At 47.4% G+C, this 18,587-nt stretch overlaps 1 protein-coding gene across 1 annotated transcript; it reads left to right on the top strand.

Annotated features, from left to right (window-relative positions):
- The first annotated feature begins 15,770 nt into the window (after positions 1–15,770).
- Positions 15,771–17,209, top strand: LOC146202197 (uncharacterized). Its single transcript, XM_084584226.1, has 2 exons — positions 15,771–16,100; positions 16,970–17,209. The coding sequence occupies exons 1-2, from the start codon at positions 15,771–15,773 to the stop codon at positions 17,183–17,185; spliced, it is 546 nt and encodes a 181-aa protein (XP_084440352.1). The 3' UTR covers positions 17,186–17,209.
- The last annotated feature ends 1,378 nt before the right edge of the window (positions 17,210–18,587 follow it).

Raw genomic sequence — 18,587 nt, 5'->3', positions numbered from 1 at the left:
CTTTTGTGCTTTGCAATCAGGCCCGTTCAAAATAACAAAGATACGGTGCCTATTTTGCTGTTCATTCTTGCATTTCGCATTCCTTCACTCACTGCGCGGTTGAGGAGTCCACCGCGAAGCCAGAAAGCTACTGCGCCTCTCCTTTATTTCATTCCACACCTATTTTCACATCGGGCCAGGTGCTGCTGAAAGGACGAGTTTTGCCCTCTTGTGAAGAGGGAAAAGGAAGAACATATATGTCGAACTTCGATGCAAAAGGCGTGATATCGTCACACTGATCTGCAGCCCGCTTCAGGCACATTATCCTCTCGCGACCACCTCTGGCAATTCGCATGAATACGCCACCACACCTTGGCGGCAAGGCACTCCTCCCTTCCTTGGGCACGTGTCACTTGTCAGAGGTCAACAACAACAGCAGCATGCAGTAATAACAAGAAGAGAATGAGAAGCTCAACCCCATCGACGAGCTGGTACAGCTGTGCCGTGATGCTCGCAGAGTTATAAGGCCAGTCTATCGCACTCCACGCAAGCATCGATGGCTTATGCAGCTCTACGCACTCCATTATTCAGCCGCCAGTTCTTCCTCCCGTGAAGCTAAGCGAAAACAAGCCAAACCATAATCGCAGACCAACGTCTAAAGACTCGGCATCGTCGCTTCGACAGAGATTGGAAGAACAAGAGGCTCACCTGTATCAAGGGGGCACCGTTGTATACGTGGATGCCAACATCCTGAGATTGCGAAGCAAGAACAGCAGTCTACTGTTCGTTCAGACCTCTAAGTTTCAACTAATGGAACCGCCTACATCATTTTGTGCTGAGCTCGTTGCAGGTGAATATGCACTTGCCTCCTGCGTCCCATGTTCTCATTTTTGCTGACGCCCGGGAAGCAGTTCGGTTTCTCCAACGTGACAGCCGCTGCCCAGGTATATATGTCAAAATATCCTCCAGCTCGCGGCACGTATCCTGCAGTCTATAAGTATTGAGTGGGGACCACTGGATCTATTGCCTCCTCAACATGTGCCGATTTAGCGAGCCTGTTCGTGACCCCAAGGTTATTATTGCCTCACCCCCCCCCCCCCCCCCCCCCCGTGACTGCGCACGTGCTTTTATCCCTCAGTGTGGTGTGTGGTAACCCTCCCTAGTTCTCACCCGTGCAGAGGAGGTTGTGCTTCGGAGGATACGGGTCGGGTTTGCCCTCACTCCTGCCGTTACTCGTTCGTGGCCTCACTTCCGGCATTATATCCCCGCCCAGGGTGTCCGGTATACAAATATGAGAACACAGAAACCGACATCCACCTCTTGCTGTGGGACTGCCCTGCACTGAGACCGAGAAGAATCAGGCACCTAACGGTAGCAGGTCCTTAAACTAGGAATCCTGTAGCATATTGCCTGAACGCAAGGACCACGTTATTGCTCACTTCTAAACATAATAAAATCTGCAAACTTCTTTACATTTATTTAGTCATTTCATCAGCCGTCATTGCATAACCTTCTGATGCCCTGAGGCAATAAATATCGTTCGTAAAACACAAAAAAAAAGGCATTGCCACTGTGGTTACGGTACATGGTGGCACTAAAAGGTTCCACGGTTTTCCGTAGACACTATGGCGTTACATCTTTATTTGCACTTGCCCGCACAGTGAACCGGGATTTTTATTTCATGCGCTGACCTGTATCCTAGCTATCTTGTTGCAGTTGATCTCATAAAAATTGCGCATACCCACAAGGGTGATTGGTCACAAACAGGCAGTACAGTTCCTGTCCCGAATTTCTTTTTTGTTTTTCGCTATTTTCACGCTTTCCTGATTCATTCTTCATTATTCATTTTAGGATTATAATAAACATTAAGACCTCTAGAAAGTACACGCTTCCTCTCATAATAGTATTATTGAGAACAGAAGGGGCCTATTTATGTAGAAAAGTAACCCTGTTCACTTTCAGCGCTGCGCACAAAACGTATCAGCCTCTGCGCGTGATATTCCGCTAAAGAAAGCAGATGTCGGCGAAGAGTCGCGCGCTCTCGTTCGAACGCGTAGACCGCGCAGGGCCATCTTGTCTCCGAACGACATTGCCGTCCTTCCACTGGAACCTGCACTGGACGCAGAAGTCGAAGCCACGCAAGCATACCCACGGATTTCTCCATGGCGTTCACCTTTTTTCAGGAATTCATCACCAGGGTGAGAGGAGAGGCTGTCGACGTGCGACCCGGCGCGGGTACTCTTTTGATCAACGGCTTGAAGTTTGTGTCGGCGATCGTACGATGTGCTTTTAGCGCAGTGCAGCGCACGGCAAAGCGCTTCGGTGTCACAACTCTACTGTCATGGCTCGTGCTCTTCCCCCTCTCTAGAGTCTTCATATGGCGGCGAACCAGAGTGGCTGCATGGCTGACATATTTCGGCGTCAAGCTTCCGGGCAGCGAGGAAGATAACCTCCCTGGGATCGCCCCGGACGCAAACCGCACACTGAGCAACGAAGCCGGTACCATATGCGGCGTACAAATGTTACCAGTGATGCCATGGGAAGCCGTCCAGGCGAGGATTCCCGTCATGGCTGGTAGAGCGCGGCGCGGAAGAAGCGCCAGGCTCGCGGACTATGGCTTTCCTGCGGGTGGTAGCCGTTCCTCACGGCGGAAAGCGGCGTCCGCAAAGGCGCAACTGGAAGACTTCGCCCGCAATCCGTGGGAATTTCTGTCCGGACCTGACGGAAGGCTGCTTCTGGAAATGCCTCTCCATGAATGCGAAGAGTTGGGCCAGAAGATCTGTGAGCATGCTTCCAGAATGCCAGCGAACGAACCGCAGGCTGGTAGCAGTAGTGTACCGGCTGCAGTAAGAGTGGCGTTGTCCCCAAGTTCCGGCAATATCTGCACGGAGCTCGAAAACAGCGACGTCGGCCCCAGCTTTCAGTGCGCTTTTTCGCTGGGTGACAAGAACGACACAAGCACGAAAGCACGACCGAGAGGTGCCCGGCGGCGGAAGCAGCACTGACGTTTACCCCGACGCTGCTGCGCGCATCACCAAGATGGCAAGGCACCCCAGAGCAAGAGAATAAATTTATTTGCCTTCCAACATTCTGTCTGTGGTTGACGGCTTCTCCAGCTATATATGTACACCAGGCCTCGCCCATAAGGTTGCGGATTTCTCTTTCATGCCTCAACGACTAAGTCATTCGAAGGTAGGTGGGGTGCAGGGCTAGTTGTGTTGTCTAAAAATTACTGATTTCGGAGTACACAAGAACAGAAAGGGTTTCTGGGCAAAAAGCTGCCCTTTCAAACCCGGTGATGCTTGGGAGATTTTGCTTTAAAATTATTTCTTCATTGTTCTTGAAAATTGGACAGTTAACACGTTAAAGGAGGCCCTTAGTAATACAAAACATACTATAACTGGAGAAGGCTGGAAAATAGCCTGTTTGCCAATTAAAGCGGCTGCTAGCGATGGTGATCGCTCCGCTCCGCCTCGAGTTCGAGTAGTTCTCGAGACTGTAAGCAGTACAAAAGTGATGTTTATTTTCTGCACCGCTCCCTCCACGAATACGAGGAGATGCGCAATTACACTCCGCTCTCTGCTCTTCCAGTATGCTGACTGCGGAAGCCAGTGCTTGATCAGCTCTCTGCTGGCATCAAGAACAGTGCTATCACAACCGCTGATCACATGATCAGCGGCTGTGTGCCATATATCAAAGAAGAAGAAGAAGAAGAAGAAGAAGCGAAATCAACCGCCGCCCGAGCATCCGAACCAGCCCGAATCCCAGTCCCCGGGTTCGATCCCGACTCGTTCGGTGCCACTCCAATGGTTTCTTTTCTTGTTTTTTGAAGCGAAAACGTTCTGTATAAGCATCTGTGGCAGTGCATGCTTGCTTTAGGTACCATAAATAACTCATTTCCTTCTCACTACCTGGTTGGGTCTTAACCTGGTGACAAACGCGGAACTTTCCTCGAGGTTAGATGTTTGCAGTGTTTCTTTTTTAAGTTCATCATGTAGAGCCTGTGGTGCAACAAATGTGCACTTTTAAACCCGTGTAAATTATAAGGATATCGCGGTGGAGAAGCTCCCTATCCAGCGCTCTGTAGTTTAGTCGCTATAGCACAATACAATAAAAAAAAAAAAAAGAAAGCTGTTGCTAACTATAGCCACTGGTATGCGGCGGCTGCATTACTCCGCTGAACAGCAAACGGATTAAGATTTAAATGTTTGTCGACACCAAACAACCAGGGGCACCAAAATTCGTGCATTTTAATTTGCTCTGGCGGTTATCTTCTTATTTAGACAACTAGAAAAACCGTGACAACAGACTACTCTGTCGCGGGTGAGTTGCATGTGTCGCTTACTGCAGACTTACCTTGGTCAAATATTTAGAGGAATCCCCCAAGGTGGAGTAGATTTGTTATAAGGGAGCAATTACTCATTGGCATCCATCCAAGCGCAGACGGCTGCAAAAGAAAGCTATACAGCTTTCTCAGAAACTTCGTAGTTAAAGAAAAATTCGTCCTGATCGGGGAATCGAACCCGGCAGCACGGCCTTTGCGGCACAGTCGCTCTACCGACTGAGCTAACCAATTTTTTTTTTGTTATACTGAGCTAACCAGGACGGTTAGCAGATCAGATGGTAGGGCGAGAGCGAATTGATCTAGTATAACTCGAAGTGAGAATGTGTTTCTCAAATATTTAGGGGAATCCTCCAAGGTGGAGTAGGCTTCAAATAAGAAAGTAATTACTCGTTACTTTTCCTTTGTAGCCGTATTAATGCACTTGGGTGGATGTGAATGAGTAATTACTCCCTTATTAGACTTATCTTGCATCCGACTATATAAATGTGGGCGGAATTTCTAAGCTGCTCAGCACTGTATGAATCTAACAACTGAATATGCTCGCGCATGTCCTAAATTGCAGCCCGCGTATTATTTTAGCGGCCGTTAACGTCCTGGAGAGCAGCTCCCTTAGGAATACACAAGTTGCTCGAAAAATGGGTTAAGTGCTCTGCTGTTCAGCCAGATTTAAATCCGAGCGAAATCCGAGTTCCTCGGATATTCTTGGTGGAATCAGCTGGCTGAACGTCATCGGTTGCTCTAAATTTCTTCGTCCTGCATCATTGACTATAGCTTGCGCCTCTAACATAGGATATCATTTGAATAATACAAAATGCTCTCTTAGGAAGTATCACTACTGCACCCCTCATAACCATCGATGTATAGACGGTATTCGCGATGAGGAGATAAAAATTCAAGGGAGCGTTTTGGACCACTAATTTGCGGTGAGGCGAAAATCTCTATAACACGGTGGTCCGTAGCCCTCCACTACGGCACCTCTTTCTCTCTTTCTTCTTTCACTCCCACCTTCCTTCATTCCCTTATGGCGCAAATCAGGTGTAGGCTGAGTAGTATGACGGATACTCCACCTTTTTTTTTTTTTTTGCAAACTAATTCGAAACGCCGCTGATTCCTGTTTTACTGCGCCTGCTTCTGTATGCTGTGTGGTGCTTCGTTCGAGGAAGCGCCAAATGACAGGTGCAGCGCGGAGGCCTAGATTCGACGCCCGCCGGGCGTCAGATTCGTATATGCGGTAATCGGAATCTCGCATTATCCCGAGGAATCTCACGAAGAATGACGCTTCTCGTGGACGCACGCACGGATGGACACTCTTGAGTCTATAAAGTCTTTCAGCTTAATAACATCGAACTCGGAGCGTGTAGCATCACACCTCCTCTGCTATGTGGGGAAGAGGTGGTAGCGACGGAGGCGCCATAGCCCACTACGCGGAAAGCGCACCCTGACGCGGGTTTTGTGCACAAAGCGTCTAGAAGAGCCAAAATGCATCGAAGCTGCTCACCTGATACGATAACAGCAGGCGGGCGGGGCTCTATTTTTTCAGTTTCTTTTGTTATATTTTGTGTGGTTTTTTACATACCCTCTCCACGCATCCTTTCTATATTTCGCCCCATTATTTCCTTCCCCTCTCACTTCCCTGTTCCATTCATTTCCGCCGGCCGCCTCTCAGGTGCTAACAAAGACCGCGGCTTGCAAAATAATTTTCTATACAGTGTTGTTCGAATTCACAAGATAATAACAACCGAAGGCATGTGATTAACAGAATGTCAAAATATTAGCAGTGTGGGTATACCTGTTTGGCGCTCTAAGGTGTTCCGGTTGCAACTGTGTTTTTGGGCGAGGACGAGCGGCGTCTAGATTTCATGAAGCAACCTAAATTGTTTCGCCATGGAAGCCATTCGTGGCAGTTCGGTGCGCTTTGTTGGTAGAGAAGGGATATGAAAAACTGAATACACATGCAACAAGCAGTCGTTGGGCAACAAGGGGACGATATTATTTGCGGCGAAAATTTACGAATTGCCATCTGGCAAAAAAAAAAGAAAGTATTTAGGCGCTGTCACCTCAAATGTATGGAGGCATGAGATCACATGCATGTCCCGCTTCAAGACAAATGCTTTATAAATTACTTGTCAACTAATTATTTAGTTAAAACGCTCTAAACTATATGTTTTATATAATCACGCATTCCGCAATCTTTTGCTGCCGATAATAACTGTGAATGTGGTCGTGGAAACAACATAATTTCATTAAAATAAACAAATTTCGCGACAACCAATGGTCTATAATATAATCGTTACAAAAAAACCCTTTCCTGAGGCCATGATGGGTCAGTATTCATTAAGTTCTCAATTCCTTAAGGATCAATTATCCATTTCCTATTTCATCTGGCCGGACTTCAGCATGGCGGCACCATCAGACAAACACAGCTGGAAGCCAATCACAGAAATTGCAGATGCCGCCGTCGACGACAGATATCGCCGTTGGCCGCATGTAGCGGCAAATCGGTTCCTGAGCCATGCAGCCAATGTTTAAATCCGATACGCAAATGGCCAATGCTATGGACGCTTGAGCGCCGCGACTTTGTGATCGTGTTACTCGACAACGATCAACTGGGGTAGAATAAATTATCTGGAAATGGATTACGAATCTTTATGGAATAGAATCCCAGCAGAGTTGTGAGAACTCGACGCAATAGCCGTACGAGCAGTAAACGATTTATACGCACTATCCGTAGACCCAACAAATGTAGCGGGATTAGCATTGCTCGTAAAAATGTCATGGATCGGTTTCATTCGCTTCCTTTCACTGCTCAAACTGTTACGGTAGCCTGACTTTAGAAGTATTTTAAAAAGTAGTTCGGAAGCTAACCTGCATTACTTGCTTGGCCGCCCGCATGGCCAATGGTGCGCGCCGCCGCCTTTTTGTATCCCGTAAAAATGACGCACTAATTGTAATCACGCTTCTGATCCTTCGGCGATGCGGTCAGGCGCATAATTATCACCCATTTCTAAATTAATAGTGTTACGAGGTACACTCCGACGTAGCCGCAACAGTTCGCCGTCAGGGACACACTCGCAGGACAGAGCCTAGCTTCAGCGTCGTCTTCTTCACCTCGGTATACAAGGCACATATCCACAGTGGGGAATTGGCCAGAATTCAGTGTAGGTGACAGAATAGAGTTGATGATGCCGATTTGACTGTATGATAGATAACCTATTAATTAAGAGTTGTTTTTACTGAAATAATTTGAAATTTTGAGGCGATAGGAATAGAAATCAATGAAAAAGGGATTAGAATTGAAAAATAATAACAATAATAAAAAAGAGTATAATTCAGACAGATCAGCGCTAACACACAAATCATCCATAGCAATATTATAATTGTGAAGTAACTCCAAAACCGGTTTCAAGGCATATCCTTTGACGGTTGCAACAAAGGAGACGAGGACCGTAATTTTAAATGGCAATCCTAGGCGAGCAAGAGGTATTTCTAAATAATTTCTTCTCTGAGTAGCATACCTGAGGCAGGAGAGGATGTAATGTTCAATTGTTTCCACGTCATCACATGACGCACAAAGATTCGACGGTGTGAATCCAGAGCAACATAAAGATTGAGGCAAGGAATTCTACAACGCATGAGTGTCATGGAGACCTCACATTGCCTCGAGGTACAACACCGGACATTCCAACGGAAATTTAAATGGTTAAAATCCGTAGTCGCAACGCGTGGCTCATGGCTCAAGGAGTTTAACGTTTGAAACCGTTCAAAACGGGATATATTCAGCAAAATGATAGTCGGTGCAACATCAGCAACAGGCCCATTGAGAGCTGAATTTGCTAAATAATCCGCCCTAGTATTAGAATCGATGCCGCAGTGTCCCGGAACCCACTGAAAACGTATCGTACTTTCTGTAAATGTAACGGAAGGAAAAACATCAGGGTTTGTTTCAAAAGACGTATTTTAGGGCTTTCTAATGCTCCTAAGATTGACAGGCAGTCAGAGAGTATGATTACGTGAGTAACGTTACAGGGAACTTTTTGAAGGGTCAAACTAGTTGCAAGCAATTCAGCAGTAAATATTGGTGTGTAATCAGGGACCGTAGAGAAAAGCTGCACTCAAGTGCCTGGAAATAAATACCTATTGCTGCTTTTTCATCCCGTTGTGAGCCATCTGTGAAAACAGCTACGTGTCGTGGATAATGTAATAGATAATCTTCAAGGTGCACATTTACAGTGGTAGTCAAGTGCTTTGCATTAGGTGGGAACGACTGGTAAAAGAACAGTGCGGAAGTAGCTTGAACCTCGTCCTACTGAAATAAGCGAAACTGCAAATTTGGACAGTTAGGAATGAGGAAATACAAACTGTGGTTGCTTATATTGCGGCCAGTGACAATCTAAAACTGAGCTTGATGTGTAATAAAAACATTGGCACTGGCTTAGCTCTGGTTAAGACTGATAAATTGCGTTAGCGATGGCCGCATGGCTACACTTGTGTGTTCGCTTGTGGCGTAGCTTGTGTGGTTCGCTATTTTGCCTATAGAGTAACACATGACACACAATGGTTACGACTGTTCTTCCGGCGATTCTTAAGTGCGCTGTCTTCGCTTGGTGGAATTGCCGCGTTCTTGCGCAGTCATGTGTTCATCAGTAGCCGACGAGGTAGAAGCACTCGGAGAGCTAGAACGTAGTCTCGCCGAGCTTCATCTTGTGCACGACGCTTAGTACGACGTTCTTCCACTGCCTCTTGTGCACGTTGTCGCTTCCTTGCCGCAGCTTGTCGTCGACACCTCAGCACAGTAGTCACGGCGAGGCCGAAGCAACGGTGAACCACCGTTTCGGTGCGGCAGAGGCGCCGATGCAGCGAGCGGGGCTTTAGCGCGGCGTGCCGACGGTGCCGCCGTATGGCGGAGCTCGGCTGAAGCGGTTGCTCGACTCGGCTGTTCAAGGTCAAGCGTGGCGTCCGCCGGGAGTACGCGACAGCTCGAAACCTGGCGCAGTATTGCTATCGCAATAAAACTCCCCATGATTACGTTGCTTCATAATGCGAAGTTTGAGCGCAGCTCATCAGCTGTTTCACCTTTCCGATAGATTTAGGCAAAGATTTCGAGCAAGACACATATGTACAATTACAGACAACTTTTTCTTTTATTTTTCACACGTTTTCCTTCAAGAAACACTCCACTGACAGTTATTCGCTGTCATGAAAGAAGCTTTGTGGTCGGAGGAATGAAGAGAGCAATTGAGTTATCGGGAGGTTGCTGGACGCAGCTCGTGGGCCCATAGGAACGTTGCGCGACAAAGAGATAGCAGCGATTGACTGATGCCGCTGACGCCGCTACCGAGGGTAGAGAACGTGACTCTGATTTTCGGCTTGGGATGCACTCACCGTCATCCGCTGATAGCGAGCCGGCGTTTCGGCAACCGCAGAGCACCCTCACCGCCACGCAGGAAAAGGGGGGGGGGCACCCCTCCTCCTTTTTTCATGGCGGCGACGGTGTTCTACGCAGTCACGTTGTCTTGAATCGCTAGCGGCGTCAGCGGTATCAGTCAGACGCTGCTAGCGCTGCCTCCGGCGACCCCCCCCCCCCCCCCCCCCTCCTTTCCTCGTATTCTCTGAATGCAGCGCGAGCTCCTGCCCCCATCGTTCGCTGCTGAGTGTACCCCACCCCCCCTCTTCCTGCGATGCTCTGGTTGCCAAAGCCCCGGCTTGAACTGGGGGGCTGGAAGGGAGGCGGAGCTGGTCACGATGACGACACAGCCGACGCCGACGCGAAACCCGGGAACGGGCGCCAAAGGGCTGCGCTCTAAAATGGGAGAAGCCACTCCAGACAGAGGTTCCAGTGCTGGTAAAAAGGTTCGCACAGTGAGGAGCTCAAATCGAGAATTCAAGTCATGTACATGGGCCTCTAAATAGAGGACTGCATTTGAAACTGATTTGGCAACTCTAAACATAGTCGTAAAGCGCGCCTCTCCAGTAGCAACAAATGTCGCAGCGTGCATTTAGGACTGCCCGAGAAAAGAACACAGCCGAACTCCAGAATTGGTCTCGCATACGTTTTATAGAGAAACAAAAGAGTATATCTCTGCGCATACCGAATTTCTTATGGCTAATTTGAAATGGCTCTCTCACATTTCAGGCAATGACTTTTGATATGATGCCGCCAGTCTAATTGGGACTGGTACAATACGTCCAAGTACTTCAAAGATTAAATCTGTGGGATTTGTGAACCGCAATACCCAAGGGAGATATAAAGAGGGTGTGCCCGGGAAAACGAGTACTGAGGATTTCTTCAAGTTAAGAAGTAATTTTACTTTACCCAACTTGAGGACAACTCAGAGGGCTATGGAACGAAAAATGGTAGGGGTAACATTAAGAGATAGGAAGCGTGCAGAGTGGGTCAGAGAGATAACTCAGGTTACCGACATTCTAGTGGAAATTAAGAAGTAGAAATGGGCATGGGCAGGACATGTAGTGCGAAGAGAGGATAACCGATGGTCGCTTAGGGTAACAAACTGGATTCGAAGGGAAGGAAAGCGTAGCAGGGGGCGGCAAAAAGTTAGGTGGGCGGATGAGGTTAGGAAGTTCGCAGAGGTCAAGTGGATGCAGCTAGCACAGAACCGGGTTAAGTGGAGAAATATGGGAGAGGCCTTCGCCCTGCAGTGGGTATAGTCAGGCTGATGATGATGATGACCCAACCAAACTTCAGGAGCATTCAAGTAGGCTTGCAAAACCTGGTATAAAGAATGAACATCTCGTGCAGAAAAGAAAAAGGCAATATTATCAGCATATATGTACACTTTTATATTTGTATGGACAGGAATATCCCTCATTAATATATTAAATAGCAATGGAGATAGCACCAATCTTTGAGGCACACTTCCAGTTTGGTAATAAGTTTCAGAAGTTAAAGAATGTTCAGTGCAGAAAAATGTCCTATTCCTTAAGAATTTTTCTAGCCATGCAAAATCTAAAAAGTTGCGGAATTTCGTTTATCTCATTCAAAAGTATAGAGTGTTCTACACTGGCATATGTTTTGGCGATATACAAAATTGCTAACCTAATTCTACTCTCCAAATCTATATGAGCCGTCCAAATCTAGCACCCTTGACGGAACCCGATCTGTGCATTGCATCACTAAATGCATTCAGGGTCATCACTTGGTTTGTGAGGCAAAGGTGAAATATGCGTTCAATAAGTTTCACTAAATTAGTAGTTAGAGAAATCGGCCGAATATTATCCAAACCAAAACCTTTTTTCGGCTCTTTGAGGATTAGTATAATTTTAGCAACTTTCCAGTCTTCAGGTAACCAAGCAGTTTTCAGGGAAAAATTTACAATATTCAACACTTCCGAGTTGTGGTCTTGCACTAAAGCTTTCAGCATAGCGACTGTAATACCGTCAACCCCAGGAGCTGCAGGTTTCAGAGCAGCCGCTATACATTGCAATTCCGATGGCTCCACCGAAATGAAATTAGAGCATGGCGTAGGTCGAAGTAACGAAACCATCGTTAGCGCTTGAAAGCTAATAAGACCGTTCGCAATCTGTTCAAGTTTATCTTTTGCTTCATGGGGGGTGATAACACCTCTGTCTCAGTTACATGGGGTGTAGATGAACTTTGGTTGCGTTCCATTAATCTATCCAATGACTTTTGATTAATTGGATTAGAGAGATAAATATTAATATTAGCATTATACTCACCCTTTGCTATACGAATAGTTTTTTTATTGTAGCCGCATAAAATTTTTAGGTTATCCAATTTTGGAGACGCTGGTTATGGGAAAGGCTCTTGCATGCAGCTTTTCTACAAAGGAATGCTTTTTCATATTCTTCGTTCCATCATCGGCACGACTTTTTGTTAAGGACAGACGATTTCGCAGTGAACACCGAACGCTCAGTGGCATCTCACAGAGAAGAGAGTGCTTGTTGAGCACGTTCAGAATTCTCAGGTGATTCTATGGAGGAAAGAGAGGAATTCACAAACTTTTTAAGAGTTCATGGTTGACAAATATATGTTCACAAATAATTACTCTAAGGGGAGCGGATACTATATTAAACGTAACTGAGTAGTGGTCGCTCGATGTGCCACAATCCACTGTATCCCATGATGAGACCCTTAATCCGGTGCTAACGTTAAATTAATTACTGACCTAGAAGCTGCTCGCATGTAGGTTATGCCTAGTCTATTACAGCAACGCACATCATTTACAGATATCCAGTTCCAAAGCCGCTGCCTACATATATCTGAACAGTAACAGCAAATAACATGATGAGAACTAAAATCGCCAGCAATAATCAGTCTGTTGGTTTAACTCAATAGATCACTTAATCTGTTGTACGGACGCCTGTTGGGAAGTAGACATTTGCAATAGTGAGAGGACCACATTGCGGAATTGCGATATCAACTGCAAGCAGTTCGCAGTCTTGTCGAAGAATTTTGTGTGACACCTTAGCCCGATGAAATGTTTTTGACGAAATTAATGTTTGCAAGCCGCCACCCCGGCCGCTAGTGCGATCTGATCTAAACGTTGTAAAATATTTGAGAGAAAATGACTGGTTTGGCAAAATCCAAGTTTCCTATAGTAAAATTATGTCTGGGTTGAATTTTCAGATAAGATTCTGTAAATAGTGAAGCGAAGATGCAACTTAACGACAATTCCACTGTAGTACTTTAACCCCTTATGAAGTTATGTGATGTTAGGAAGATAGTGAGAGACCGGAAAGCGTGGCGTGACATGGTCCATAGGGTCACGAAGAGTCGGACACGACTGAACGACTAAACTGAACTTTAACCCCACCATGGTTATTGTAGAATCCGGGAGGCTGTAACAGCCTCCTTTAGGACATCAGCGTTATTATGAAGATTAAGGGAACGTTTTTTACTTTTATTGTTAGAATGGGCCGATTTTGAGGGAGAGGAAAAAACGCGGCGCTTCTGGGATGAACATGCCATCTCTACATCCAATAGGTACACGGTGGACACGCGGGTATCCACAGGATCCTGACCTTGCACTTTCATTGAAGAAAAAGTAGTAGGTATCATCTGGGTAGAATCTCCATCAACAGAGGCCCTATTAACCATAGGAGCATGGCATTCAGCTATACCAGGGTTGCCAACTTGCAAAGTTGCAATTTCGGTATAGCCAATCTTTGTAGCTATGAACTGTGACACAGTTTCTGTAAATGTGAATAACATACGCTCGAAGACACCCTCAAGTGATTTCTCTGCAGCTGAGACAACCGACTTTGTCACGCCTGCTTCCACATCCGAACCTAGTATTTTTGCACAAGCTGCATATAGGCATCTGCCTCCGATTTTTTTTTTACTTTACTTCCCAAGGCCTAATTTGGCGTGCATTTGGGCAATATTCAGGTACAGTATATTGGCCGTCGTTTACAGGCCGGCTTCATATAAACATGAATGCATCTTGAAGAAGTGCGGCGCTAACAACGTACCTAAGTTGACAGCGCTCCATTTAACCCGTTTAATTCCAAACGCAAAGATTAAGGTGATAAGGACCACATTACGCGGACGTCTTAACTGTGGATTGAACTTAAAGGGAAGCTGAAGCGGTTTTCAAATTGCATGAAATTTTGTGGTTGGGAAGAAATGACCTCAAAAATCATATGAGTAAATTTTTTCTCGATTCTGTCCGTTAGAACAGCCGCAATCGCCTTTTAAAAACCCGCCGCGGACACGCCCCCGTCGCCTCCGGAAGCGCCGGGTTGGGGGATGGCAAAATTGGAGAACTGGCGGAAGTGACGCCATTCACGGGGAGCCGGCCGGCCGTCCTGCCCGTCCCGCATTGCTTGCTCCGCTGCGTCTCGCGCTTTGGCGTGGCGAACGACGATTCAACGTAATCCTCTGAGTTGTTCGTTTATAACCCAAAGTACCTCCGCTGCAAGAATAGCGGGGAGTTTCATATTCAGGTGGAGGGCAAACCGGTGCCAAAAGTAGATCAGATCAGGATTTTGGGGATGGTCATTCAATCCCACGGTCACAACGGAGAGGTCCTGAAAATATTAGAAAGTTACGCGATGCAAACCCTCGGGCTCTTGAGGAGGGTCGCCACTAAAGGATGAGGCCTCAAGGAGAGAAATTTACTAAAACTAATCCAGGCATACGTAATAAGCAGAATCAGTTACGCCACGCCCTACCTGGACATCAAGGCCGGCGAAAAAGAGAAGTTAGACTGCCTGATTCGAAGATGCGTTAAGAAGGCGCTAGGACTGCCCATGGGTACCTCGAGCGAACGACTGCTCGAACTCGGGGTGCATAACACGTGGGCAGAATTGGCGGAGGCGGTGCGAGTCTCCCAATTAGAGAGACTAAGCACGACCGAGACGGGCAGGGTAATCCTTGCAAAAGTAGGCCTCAACCCAGACAGGGGAGTTCAAAAAAAAAGTCACAATTAATAGTGAAATCAGGAATGCCTTGGTAGTCCCCCCCTTCCCTAGGAATATGCATCCAGAATTTAATGTCGAAAGAAGGGCCAAACGAGCCGAAGCTCTAGAGCGACGGTTCAAGAACATGGGAGCAAAGGAAGTAGTCTATGTTGATGCGGCAAGTGGCAGAACAGGTGCGGCGGTAGCTTCGGTAGTCGATGGCTGAGGGGCACCGGTATCCGTGGCAGCCATCAGAGGCCGCAACATAGAGACTGCGGAGGAAGTTGCGATAGCGCTAGCTTGCGTAGGAACAGAAGCCAAGTTCATAATTAGCGACAGCAAAACTGCCATTCAAAATTTTGGGAAGGGGAGGATATCGCCGGAGGCGGCCAAAATCCTCACCCAAATAACAATAAATAGGAAAATTCAATTAATTTGGACACCCGCTCACGCTGCCGTCTCTGGTAACGAGGCGGCTCACGAGCTAGCCCGAGCTCTCTACTTCCGGGTAGCCGTCGAGCCCCCCAAACACTGGGCATACGACGAGCGTCTGCAAAATTACGGGGAAATCATCGACCATTATAAATTGGGACGTAGACTGGTATCTCCGCCAGATGTTAGACTTAATAATAGAGAAGCTGTCGCGTGGAGGCGGCTACAAACTAATACGTTCATGAACCCGGTCTGGGCGTTTCACGCGCTACCAGACTTTAGGGACAATGATCTCTGCAAGCACTGTGGGGCGAGAGGGACCCTCGACCACATAATTTGGGAGAGCCCACAATCTCCAGGGATAGGGCAAAATATTACAAGTAGAGAAGCCTGGGATACCCTGCTGCGAAGCGCGGACCCTGCGATCCAGCACCGCACCGTCCATCTGGCGGAAGAGGCCGCAAGAAGCCAAGGGCTACCTGCCAGCCTCTAATCCGTGGGCGCACGACTCCCCGTTTCCGATGGAATTAAAAGTTGTACAACCAACCAATCAACGTAATCCTTTGCTAGTGCCGTTTGTTTTTTTCTAGTTCGAGCGTTCTGTGTGGAGTGGGTGTAGCGACCAGTGGCCATCATGCCGTCGTTCTGCGCAGCATTCGGCTGCGCGAACACTGGCGACCGGGACGATGTGGTGTTTCACACGTTTCCAGAGGACAAGAAACTTTCAGCGCGGTGGGTCTCTGCCGTGAAGAGGGAAAATTTCGTACCTACGAAATCAACTGTGTTGTGCTCGAACCATTTCCGTGACAGTGACTATTATCGGAGCTTGGGAACGATACGGGCACTCGGAATTCCAATTAAATCAGCGCGACTGAAGCCCGGAGTCGTTCCGTCAGTGTTCCCGCACAACAATAACGCCTCGCCACCTTTAAGAGCGGCCTTCGCCAAAAGAAAGCGGCGGGAGGTAAGTGTTTAAGGTACGCTTGTGCCTGTCCGTGGTTTGCTTGTGTGGTTCAACGTTCCGCGAACTGACTAGAGCTATGTGAAGGACATAGTGGCGAAGGGCTCGGGAAATATTTCTCCTGCCCGAATCTCCATACATCGGATATTGCACAGGCGCCTTGCATCTCCCAAAACTGGATTGCGGCTGCTGTGGCGGGGCCAAATCCCTCTGCCTCGAAATCAGCGTCCTAGCAACCGGCACCCGAGGGCCATAACTGTATAGTGGATCGTGTGAACATATCCTGTGCGCCGCAGCGACTAGTCGGCGGCACGAGGCCCACCAGTTAATAAGGTGGGACTCGGCAGCCCGTCTGTTTCCTTTCGACGACATTCGTCAAAACAACCACTGAGCCACCGCGGTGGGACAGTATCTTTTTTTTTTTTTAATTGCGTGCTATCAGCGTTGTAGTACGCGGAGGTATATCTGTATAGCATAAAACTGAGACCTTTGGTCGGAGTTTCGGATTCTCTCTCATTCACCCTCTGAACATATATCTGTCGAAATGCACCATATTGGTGCAGTGGCAGTAGTTTTCTGTGCTCGTTAGTAAAGTTGCACTCACGCTTGTGCTGTTAATCAGTATAAATCTGACTTCTTTTGAACAGATTCTTGCAACTACATCTTTCACAATGCAAAAGAACAGAGTGCAGGGAAGAGCACGTCTCAGGATAGTAAATTCCTTGAGGCTCCTAATCTTTGGATGTGGTCTAAGGCACTGTGGTTATTGATACTAAAGAAAGAAAATGCTTTTGTCAGTGTTTTCATGAAGTTTTATGTATTTCTTCATAGTAGGCTGGCATTTGTGTTGTGCATATTTCATATTCTTTCAGGTCCTCGCAGAAATGCTCGAGAACACGCCTCCTGAAGAAGAAGCTACCACTTCACCCCCTTCGCCATGCGAAGAGAATGTAAAAATCAGGGTTACAGAGGCACAGGTCGTCTCAAAGGAAACTGCTGACAAAAGCCTGCAAGTTGTGGTGCGGCCGCCAACAGTTTGCAATGCATCCCAAGCAGATATAAAACCCAGTAGTAATAATAGTTCGTAGTAATAAAAGGCCTTCGGATGTAAGTAGGCACCGTGCTCTAAATAAAAGAAAAACAAATGCTTTACCTCGCGTGACTCGTGTAAGCATGCCGGCGTTTTGAATTCGATGTTACAGCTGTGTCTGGTGTTTCGGCTGTTATGCAGCAGCCAGTAAGCAACAGCGTTTCGACGGGATTTGCTTTATTACCACTTGCACATCTACCTCGCAAAGATATGTAAAAACAAGCACCTACACAAAACATACGTACCAGAGGAGATTTCCAACCCGTGAAAATGTCGCGGCGTCACTTTCTCCATCGGCGCACTCCGCGGCGTCGTTGGTTCCGCCGTTTTCTGCAGCCGCTGATGGCTCGAACATATATGGCGAGAGTGCAAACTGTTCACTACTGCCCGCACTATCCACAATTTTCAAGATTAGGCCTTCCAGCCAACTGAAGCAACGCGCTAGCAACGCACTACGCAGCAGCGCCGTCGGTGCAGGCCGGAGACCCGCGGGACACCCGTCGATTACGTCACGACGGTCCCGACCACTCACAGGCGACAATGGCGTTCGCTCGGCGCCCTGAGGCGCTGGCGCGCGTTTTCTTCTAAAAAACAGCTGCTTGCGTTTATTTAAGCCCTTTTTTAATGCGATATTCTTGTTCAGTGGACCAAAAACAACTAAATGCTGCCGAAAACTCAATTTTTTCGAAAAGTGCTTCAGCTTCCCTTTAACTGCAGTTAGCGCTAATAGCAGTTCAGCACAGCGGCACAGCTCGCATTTAACCGTTACCCTCTATGTGATCAGCATAATGAAGCTATGGTTACAAATATCCCAATTATTTACAACACCCTGCGTGGAGTAGCTTTCGACGCGGGCGGCAATAGCGCGCTCAAGCATTCATATCAATTGTCTCTACCGCCGCGTCGAGGCGCGCTATACGGCAGCGGCGGATATACCTTGCGCCAGTGTGCGTAGTGAAATAGTCTTTCTTAGAATAACAAGCCTGACATAAAGGCGTATCAGAACTGACCACTTCTCGAGAATTGCTGATTGATACATAATGTCTGGTATAGTGTTATAACAAGCAAGCTTCTGCATAGCAGCTGCCGCATGTGCAGCGCCGGCTCTGCCGGCCTTCTTGTACGCTCCGAAGCCGCGCCCATATTTTCATATCCTTTCTTTTTTTTTTCTTTTTTTTTTACAAGAAAGTCGACAGACCTCTTTTTTTTTTTTTTTTTTGTTTTCAATGGGCAAGCCATTTACAGCAGCGCTGGTCAAATCGAAAGCTCAGTTCGCTGTTGCTTCGATGCGAGCAATCTAGGCCTAGTGACGACTAGTGAGTAGGCCCGTAGGACGCAGCCAGTGCAGCGTCGTCCACCGCGCTTGCGTCGGCAAACTCGCAGCATTCAGTGTTGCACGC

This window comes from Amblyomma maculatum, chromosome 1 (genome assembly GCF_055883805.1).
Source record: "Amblyomma maculatum isolate TAMU_Amacu chromosome 1, ASM5588380v1, whole genome shotgun sequence".
NCBI classification, from domain to species: domain Eukaryota; kingdom Metazoa; phylum Arthropoda; class Arachnida; order Ixodida; family Ixodidae; genus Amblyomma; species Amblyomma maculatum.
The sequence above is the reverse complement of the archived record's forward strand: the minus strand, read 5'-3'. Positions and strand labels throughout refer to the sequence as shown.